This window comes from Cyprinodon variegatus, unplaced genomic scaffold (assembly GCF_000732505.1).
Source record: "Cyprinodon variegatus isolate N-32 unplaced genomic scaffold, C_variegatus-1.0 Scaffold138, whole genome shotgun sequence".
NCBI lineage: Eukaryota > Metazoa > Chordata > Actinopteri > Cyprinodontiformes > Cyprinodontidae > Cyprinodon > Cyprinodon variegatus.
The window spans coordinates 114,274-124,635 of NW_015150591.1; the positions used below are offsets into that span (position 1 = coordinate 114,274).

General features: G+C 35.2%; 1 protein-coding gene across 4 annotated transcripts in view; it reads left to right on the plus strand.

Annotated features, from left to right (window-relative positions):
- The window catches only part of acap2 (ArfGAP with coiled-coil, ankyrin repeat and PH domains 2), a 76,611-nt gene that overhangs the window by 23,957 nt on the left and 42,292 nt on the right, over positions 1-10,362 (plus strand). For all 4 annotated transcript variants that reach the window (XM_015376661.1, XM_015376663.1, XM_015376664.1 and 1 more), the window contains exons 5-6: positions 972-1,030; positions 4,168-4,351. In XM_015376661.1, coding sequence (XP_015232147.1) covers positions 972-1,030; positions 4,168-4,351 — 243 coding nt within the window. The remainder of the gene's footprint in view (positions 1-971; positions 1,031-4,167; positions 4,352-10,362) is intronic.

Below are 10,362 nucleotides of genomic sequence, written 5' to 3' on the forward strand. Positions count from 1 at the left end.
ATTAGCGAGTGAAATCTTGAAAGCTCGCGAGATCAGGATGGTCTCACGAGGCTATTAGCAGGTGAAACTGAAGTGGAAATGCCTTTTTACATGTAACATATTGAATATTTTGATCTCCATTGTTTTGAAATTGTCAAGAAAATATACTTCAGCTCGAAGGTGATGTATTTATTGGTCAACTTTAAACCCACATTTACAAATCATGGTAAAGAAAGCTGATGAACATTTGAAAGACAAACATCTCTGTGATAAGAAAGACTGATTTTGAGGCTGATGGAGAAATGGGATTTGCACATGATGGACATTAAGAAATGCTAAGTTTTCTGCCACTTAACTAATTGGAGTAAGTAAGCAGTACCAAAGAAACATGCTCAGACTTTTTTGGATTTTAAATAAATAAATGCAGATTAGGGAGGTCTATAATGGCTCCAGTGTGGCCTTCTAAATGCCTCCAGGAGCCACACTGCGAGTCTGCGACTGTTACTCATCTGAGGCAACCGTGACCATATCAGCTGACTGTGATTGCTTTTTGCCACTCAGCGACCTTTCAGCACATGATCCACTAAACACAGAGCTCAATCTGTTTGTCAGTGATGGCCTCTCCCAGCCACACTGCTCATTTTGTCTTCAGGCCTCCTTTAAACTGTTTGCTTTGTTTTCTTTTGCTCTCATTTTTTAAGAGAAGCTGCTGTACAGGTGAAAGAGATCATGACTCACCAACCAGAATAAACAGTTTGCGTCATTCCTGGTGTTTATCTCTTTATGAGGGGAGTTTACAGAGTTGCTGTGTTTGTGTAAATTTAGTTTCCTAATTACACCCTGTGATGTCAATGAAATCTCTCCAAAATGGCTTGGAAAAAGTAAACGTATTGCTGTTGCAGTGGGCATCCCAGATGAATTCATTCCCTGCTAAATGCTATCCTTTAGAATTTGACAAGTCTTCCTTTTTTTCCCCCTTTCTTTCCACACAGATATTGTTTGATCAGGCACAGAGATCAATCAAGACTCAGCTGCAAACATTCGTGAAAGAGTGAGTATTAAACAAAAACCACAGAAGATACTCTAGAGCAGAGGTCACGGATTAGCCGACTTTGGTCCGGATCCAGACCCACCTGCTGGCTAATCCGGACTCAACCTGATTTAAAACATTAATTAATTACCGCATGTTGTCCGACAACAGTCTCTAACTTTACTTTCACCGCTTCTCATTTTAATATGGTAAAGCCTCCCGGAGCATTGGCACCAGGCTACATGTGATACAAATTATTGAATGAACTGTGTCAGTCTGGGTTGCTGCTGCTAGATACCTTTAGACACAGCAGGCAAACCTGTGGCAAAGAAGGAGAAGACGAGAAAAAGAGAAAGTGTGTACTGCTGGAAGAACTGCGGTTTACTGCTGACCAAAAAGTGAAATGGTGTCCTCAAAGATGACCCTGCACATTTTTAGTATTTTTTCAACCTGCTGCTATGAAGCAGGATTCTCCACCATGAACATAATCAAAAATAAATAGGGATCCAGGCTCCAAATGAGCACCTTGATATGTGCTTTAGAATGGTTTTGTCTCCAATCAAACCCAGGTTTAAAGCCTTGCAGGGCAGCTGAAAGCCCATTTCTGTCATTGAGCCAATAAAAAGAAAGGAAAAAAACAAACAAACAAGGTGTTTTTCTAAAATATGTAAATCAGGAAATTGTCTATATACCAAACTGAACGATTGTTGTTCTTTACTTAAAAAAAAAAAAAACACTTTTAAAATGGAAAAATTTTCCATTTTATTTTTTCATGTTTTTTTATTTAAGAAAATTCAATGTATAACATGGATGCATAAACACTTCATTTTATTTCAGTGTTAAAATTCTGTTTAAAGAAACAGATTATAACAGATAGTTAAAAATGTCTCCGGACCTTTACTGGTTGATTTTCTTTATTCGGACCCTGATAATTTTTAATTGGTTACTCCTGCTCTAGATGGTTAATGTAACCCGGGAAGTGACCTAAAAAAATGTAAGACTTTGAAAAAACAGAACAGAGGGTTAAAAATGTTCTTCACAGTTTTGTTTTAGACAAAAAATTATGCAAATGTTTTTTTTTAATGGCTTTGCAAAAGTTTTACATTCCCTACATACAAAAATATTTCTATATTACTGCCACAAACTTTACTATATTTTGTTACACTGCAAAAATTTTAATCTCAATTAGTAATTTTTTCTTAAAATAAGTGCATTTTTTCTTGAAGTAATGAGGTAAGTGTAACACTTTGCCAATGGAACAAGACAATTTACATTTAAAATAAGAAAAAACGATTATATTGTCTTATTTCAAGTGCCTATTATCTAATTTTCTTAATTTGGGAGTAAAAATCCAAATTCCATTGGCAAATCATCTTATTTTCCTGCTCAAATTAAGGGTTAATGTACTTCATTTAAGTTTTTTTACTCATTTTTAGATCGTTTTTGCAGTGTAGGATTGTACAATATGTGGTTGACAAACACATATGTAGCGACCAGTTGTGGCTTGGAAGGGAAATATTTACTTTTTTTCAGTCCACCAAAGCTAAAAACGCCACCTATTGTTGCATTTACAGCCAAATGTTTGTAAAATGTCTCTACCAGCTTTATTCTTCCAGACGCTGCCATTTTTGGCCAATTTTCTTTGCAATCTTTCTCAGGCTGAGTTAGAATGAATACAAATGACTGTCCTGGCCTTCCTAGTTAGTTACACCACTTGTTCTATTGAATAATCTAAATAAATGGTGTAGATTTCTATTTGTTAGAATAATAACCAACTTAATATAATTTACCATTTCAGAATTATCCTTTTTGTTAAAATAAAATAAAATCCCAATACACTGCAAGAAACAAAACCTAAGTAAGTAAATTTTCTTGAAAAAAGTCTATTTACCATTAATTTAAGCAGGTAAGAAAAATGATTTCCAAATTAAATAAGATGGTTTATGTTTGAAACAAGAAAAGAAAAAAAATCCACAAACTTCTTTCAAATACCTTTCTGATGATCTTTTTTTATGGTCCAGAATACCTCCTCCATTGACAGATCATCTTATTTACCTGCTAGAATTGGTACAAATATACACATTTTAAGAAAATGTGTATATTTTGTTACGTAACTAAAGGTTTTTCATTGCATCATGACTAAATGCGGAAAGGGTCAAGAATACTTTTTTTCCACTCACTTTATTATATCTATCTGTTTCAGGCCTTCGCTCAGAATTTCAGACTGTTGGCGTAATTACAGAAGGCTTTGGCAGCTCAGGATTAATTCATTAGCAGGATTAGCAGTTTTAGTCAACAGCTACACTCCCACGATGTCAGCTCTAATACTTCGAGGAAAGGTTTTTCTTTAGAGACATGTGAAACATTTCTGAGAGCTTTTACAACAGCAATGGAAATCTATTCTGACCTCCAGAGAAATTCAGGTCATAGAGATGTTTTGATCTGCCTTCGACATTAATGGGTTTGTTTTTTATGACCTCACTGAGAGATTAATGTTACTTAAGTCACCTTTGCCCCCAAAAACTATTGAAGATAAACAGAAATGCCATAAACCACGGCTTTGTGACGCCTTATTCACCTTTCTAAAGACATTTTTATCATCTTTGGTGCAATATTTTATACAGCATTGATTTATCAACCTGAAAGTCAGTCTGAAGATGAGTTTTTAAGCTCTCATTTAGGCAAAGTTCTGCATATGAAATGTTGTTGTAAATGTTAAGCCTTTTCCCTACATAATAAGTTAGAAGTAATCCACTTGTGAAAGCAGTAAAAGTACATATTTTTTCTGGAAACAAATGATTTTATAAAGATATGATAATTTTATATTTATTTAAAATATGCCTTAACAGGAATTCTATTAAGATTATTTCCAGTATTAAATGTTTATTTGTCTCCTAAGGATATTCTGCACATACCTACTTAGAACAACTGACTGCTGAAAGAATTAAAGCTTAAACACTATCAAACTTTTGCTATTTATTTGTAGCATTGTTATAACAATTTGTTTTTAAGTAAATATGTCAGCTTAAATTCTTAACTTTCCTTCTTAAATCTGTATCAGCATCTTGCCCAAAAGTCTGTTTTCACATGTTTGCTTCCTAAACCTTTTCTTATGAAACTGGTAAATAAAGTTTTAATTTTCTATTCTTTTTTTTTAGTGACCTGCGAATGTTTAAAGAAGCCAAGAAACAATTTGACAAAGTTAGTGAGGAAAAGGAGGCTGCGCTCATCAAGAACGCCCAGGCTCCTCGCAACAAGCAGCATGAGGTGGAGGAGGCCACCAACATCCTCACCGCCACACGCAAATGTTTCCGACACATCGTTCTCGACTACGTCTTACAGGTAAACGGAGTTACCGAAGAGATTGATATCTGTTCGTCATTTTGCGACGGACATTTTAGTTTAAAAGAGCATTGTGTCAAATAGTGCGCATGCAGTTTAACAAGAAGATGTGCAGCATCAACCGAAAATATGAAGATTTTCGACATAAAAAAAAAAAAAAAACCTACCAAGAATGCCCGCAACAGAATCCTGCATAGATTGCTGAAAATATTTTTTTTTCCAAATTACTACCTTAATGTTTCATTTTATAAATATGTACCGTAATTTTCGGACTATAGGCCGCAACTTTTTCCCCATATTTCGACCATTTTTAGACCTTGCGGCTTATATAACAATGCGGCTTATCTATGGACTTTTACAGCTAACGGCCACTAGGGTAATACGGTACCTAAATCTATGGATTTTACCATCCACCATGTTGACGCCACATATGCTTCAACACACAAGTAGCTGCGCGTGCGGGAATAAGGACGTCCTCCGGAAGCAGACTCAGAGAAAGACGGACATTGCGAGCGCAAGAGAGTTTGTGTGACAACCTTATTATGGAAAACAAACGTTGAAATGCATATGCTGCAGGTTTTAAGTTAAAGGCAGTCAATTTGGCAGTAAACGAAGGAAATAGAACTGCTGCACGTAACCTTGGAATCAACGAGTCAATGGTGAGACGTTGGAGACACCAGCAGGAATAATTGTCTCAATTCAATTGTGTTAAAATGTTAATAAATAGGAGCTTCCCCAAACAGTTGCCTCTTTCCCGACAATCCTCTCTGTGCACAAACCATATGGTAATTAAACATGAAAAACCTGCGGCTTCTAGTCCGGTGCGGCTTGTATATGTACAAATCATGCAATTTAGCTTCTGCGACTTATATTCAGGTGTGGCTTATAGTCCAAAAATTACGGTACTTGTAAAAAAAACCAAAAACATAAAACGTAATAAAACCCCAAAGTTTTAATCATAGATAAGAGTGTAGAGCGGAATACCAGAAATGATATATCAGCGTTATTAAATAAAATTTGATTTGTTATATATATATATATATATATATATATATATATTAATTTTGAATGATTGACCAGCCCTAATAGGGGGAATTCTGTGCTTTGATTTGTGGACACCATTAATGTTGCTTTTCTGGAAGAGTTTACAGAAGAAAGTCACTGTTAAATGAAAATTGTAAGTGCTTTGATTTGCTAAACAACGCTTTGTGTGGTCTAAAACCGCTACATGTCAACTAAAACTAAACTTTACTTATAGAGATTTAAAACAGAAAGTCATTAACCACTAGAAACACTAAATGAAACGATCAAATAATTTAAACATACAGATTTTCTAAAAGCTGTTGGGCAGCATCATACTGTTTTTTTTCATATGTTGAGATGAAGCTACATTTAAGGGAGGGATTAAAAAGTTGTTGGTAAACGATGATCTCTGTCTAATCTTACTCATTTCAATGAAGAATGGATAAAATATTAGTTTTTTAGATGTTTAAAAATGATTCCTCCTTAAAACATTTAGAGCTGTGCGTGTAGAAAAGATGGTTCTTCAAAGTAAAGACTAGAGAAAGATGAAAATAAATGGTAGCATAATTTTCCAGTTTACATTTGAAAACCCACATATTTATCATCCGTGTCAAAGTGACGCAGTTTATTTAATTGATCAGTCTAATAAAATTCCAAATCTCAAAATGGTACATTAAGTTTTGGACGTGACAAAATGACCAGGAAAATTTGGTTTAAAAAAAGTGGTTTATACCTTTCTGCTGCACAAATTATAGTAGAAATAAGCTATTGTTATATATGAAACAAGCTAAAATATCAGTTAAAATTTTATACTAGATCTATATGCTTCATCTTAGATAAAGGGTTTATTGGAGCGATAACAGCGGCTGCTTTTCCATTAAATACTCCTCTAAGAATGAGATTGACAGAACAACGTGTCGTCCTCCATGTTTAATTTATGGGTTCACCTTCAGGTTTTAGACATTCCTGTTATGAGGATTTAATTTTAATTGAACTCATCTCTTGGCGTGATGGCTATAGAAAGATCCACATGCTGTCTTAACGACACGCCATCATTTTCAGTAACGGTGAGGAAAAGAGAAATGTGTTGTTTTTTCCATCAACTCATTCATCAAAAATAAGCTGAACTGGGAATTAAAAAGAGGAAGCTTGCTATAAAAAAGGCAACCTTCAGTGTTAAAAATGTCTGTTAGGTTTCATCTATTGAGTTTTAGTCCTTTTTCCTAAGAAGTGTCCTAAGGCTGGTCTGGGTGGACAAGTGTTTTCTTCTCCCGGCTGTTCTTGCTGTTAACTTATTCTACATGGCCGATCCCATCAGCTGTGTCTGTGGCTCTCAGCAGTTCCTATTACTTTGTGGTTTCTGATAAAGCAGCTGTCAGCAGTTTTGTCATATCACCCATCAAAGGAATATACGGTGCTGAGTTTGTATCGCTCGCGCCCAAAAACGGCTTTTAACACTGGCTCGGCGTTCCGCTTCGGCTCTGTGCATAATCACCGCCTGTTAAAATGGGGAATAATTATTTGTTTTTTTTTTATCAGGCTGTTTAGTTTGCTTACAGGAAATCCTTAAATGAGCTGCTTGCTCAGCTGATTTAAATGAGCCTCCGTTGATGTCGACAGCATTTAACCCCTTTCTCTCTCCAGCTGTGCTTGATGGGTAATTTAAGGGGATTCAGATTTAGCTTTTCTTTCTTCTAGATTATCTTTTCCTGATTTTATGGTATACAGTTTTATTTCACATGGATGGAATATACATAGGATGGAGAAAATGGGCAAACATGCAGGTAAAACCAGCTTTTAGATGCACCGGAAAAACACACTAAACCCTTCTTTTACTGCTGCCTATCATTAAATCGAACTAGACTTTTCTTGCTTTAGGTCTATTAAAAAAGCTCTTTTTTTAATATACATGTTTTTCCTTTACAATTTTCATAATTTTCCCATTTCTCACTAATTACACACCTGGAGATGGGAGTGTCAAGCTGGTGTAATTTTTGAAATGATGACCTTTCAGCTCATTTGATCACAGATTTTTCTGAACTTGCACATTAAAACTGATATTTAGTCAGTTTTATTTTATGATAAACTTATTTTGAACATCTTTTAAATAACAAGTTGGGAAGTAAACTTTAAGCTCCAACAATTCTTCAATAATAATAATAGCTACATATGTTCATAGGTTCTTAGCAGAAGTGGGTGGAGTACCCAAACATTATATTTAAGTAAGACAAACACTACTTCATCATATTTTTACTCAAGTCAAAGTAAAAAGTAGCCTGTATAGAAATTATTCAAGTAAGAGCAAAATAGTATTTTGGTAAAAGGCTATTCAAGTAGTAACTGACTGATCTACTTACTCATAATTATAAAAACTGCTTTAATATTTTTCAAAGTCATGTTAAATTGAAAAAAGAGATACTGTGATATTCAAAGTCTGGTGTTTCCAAGATTGAGATAAACATTACATAACAAAAATTTTAAAATTTGTTTAAGTTATGAAACTAACAAAATCAATAGTTACAGTAAGAAAAATAGGTTAAACCACATTATACTGTTTACTGTGTTTTCACTCAACCAACAAATCACACATCAGATAAAAAAATCCTATTTACCAACAAACTAAAGTAGAAAAAATAAGACAGTTTGTCTCTTAATGGTGCATAGCAATTTAAACAATCTTATTTTCATTTACTACTCCTAATGGATGGAGTAACCAGAAATGTTATTGCAGTAAGAGTAGTGATACTAATGATACTTTGATTCAAGTAAAAGTGAAAAGTACAGCGCTGTAAAACTATACCTTAAAGTACTTTTTTTTAAAGCATTACTCAAGTAAATGTAACTAGTTAGTACTCACCTCTGGTTCTTAGTCCCTGCTCCAATAAAATATGGATGTGGTGAAAAACAACATATTTTTTAAAGGCTTTTGGGATTGAGGTTCAAAAAGACCTTGTTTTTATAAACTTATTAAAATGTTGAATTATGTATATACAGTAATTGAGGTAATAACAGTTTAAACTGTATGAGTGGTTAAAGTGGAGACGCTTCCTTAAGGTACTCGGAACAATTTGCCTGAATATTGGCTTCTTCTTCCTGACAGAACTGATGCAATTAAGGCAGATTTAAAGGTTGTCTGGTTCACATGCGCCACAAAGGTGCAGCTTAGTTCTGCCGGCTCTAAAACTTTGGTTTATTCCAAATAACTCTAGCCGTAGCTCCTAGCTTCTGTTCCTTCAACATTAATTAACTCAACTGCAAAAACTCTACTGTAGAAAGTCCAGACTGCCGTTCTGAATCCGGACCTTTTAGCCCTTCTGAATGTCTATATACGAGGGAGATAAACACGGATCATCCCTCCATGTAAATTTCAGTACAGCCTTCTGAAAAAGAACAAAAACAACCCAAGTTACACAAACGGTGCAGCTCTGAAGTATAAAAACCCAAACTTATTAACGTGATTATGTGTCACATAGGGCACATGTGTAATTCAGTGAAAGGGTGGAGTCAGAGTAAAAAAATATGCACGCCCATGAGACGGCGAGTGGCTGGAAGTTGGAGGGAACTTGGCTGCCATTCGACTGACTTTTGACTGGGATGGGCCATTTGAATAATTGTTACTGTAGCTCCCTCCTTCCTTAATGGCAGCGCTATTCAGACAGAACTAATGATGAAGACTGCTCACATACTTCTGTTTCAACTAGAGTCTTTACTGATATGGCTTCAAAATCTAACCTTTCCCACCAAATCAGAAAAACATATTTTTTGCCTCACTGAAGTTTCATAAAAAATTACATACTGCTTAGTTATAAAACATGCTGTAAAACAATCATGTTTCATAACAAACAATAAAATATAGCACACTAAAGGTTTACAGCTAGTGGTATTACACAATGAGCTAGTTTAGTAGCTGTGAGTAAAAGTGATGAACTGATGTCTAGAAATTAAATCACTATAAACAAAAAAAAAAAGATGAATCAATTATATTGATACCTAGCCCTAACCAACCATTTATTATATATAGATTGAGATTCACTTTCAAACTAATTTTGAAGTAGGCTTTGGGTTGTTTCCCAGTTGGCACATATTTTTTAACTTTCTGGTAGTCTTGAGATCATATTTTAACATTTCCACATTTTCTTTTTCCTCTATTATGCCATTTATCAAGTCTAATATATTAAATTCCTCCTGCAGCAACACCTGCACCTCCATGGCTCCAGTTGTACAGTTTTTTTTTTAAGGGAGTGTAAAGGCTCCCCTGCTCCCAAAGTCTAAAATAAGTCATTTTATACTCATTTGTGCAAAGTTTATTTTTAGTGACAGTGATGTCTGAGCGCTGCCTTCATTAAACGTGCAGGCAGCCTGGAAATAGAAATGTACTTTTACTGTAAACAGGACAGCTTTTAGCTAGCCTTAAAGAATTTTCTTCATATCGAAAAAAAATAGTTTTTCAGCTTAAATCTGTTGACACACAATTTTAGGCCCAACTTTTCTCAAATATTGCTTCTTTCTCCACAACAGACCAAGCAGTTTTAATTGGCCGTAACTGTAGCCTGTGGCTGTTGCCTCGACCCCATGTTGCACCAGTCTGACTAAATCACTCTCATTTTGACATGCTACTTTGGGCTCAATTACAAAGTGCCTGTAATCTACAGAGAAAGAGAGGAAGCTTGTAAAAGTTGTAATGCATCAGCTGCTGTGGCTTTCAGATGGCAAAATAATTGTTCTTTCCAGGATCTAAGTTTAAGATCTTTTTAGGAATACAAGTGCGGTCACTGTTGCCTCACAACCATGAAATTATTGCTGGCCACTAAAAGGAGCCTAAGTTCTTGTTCTCTGATGTACCAAATGTTTGGGGAGCATACTTTCCTGACCGCAAACAATTCCCTGGACTCAGGTCAGTTTGTGTGTGACCAAAATTAGGCCCCCTCGTCTTTTTTAATCACCAAAGGCACCACCTCACCCGTCAATGACCTTACTGTCTCTATATA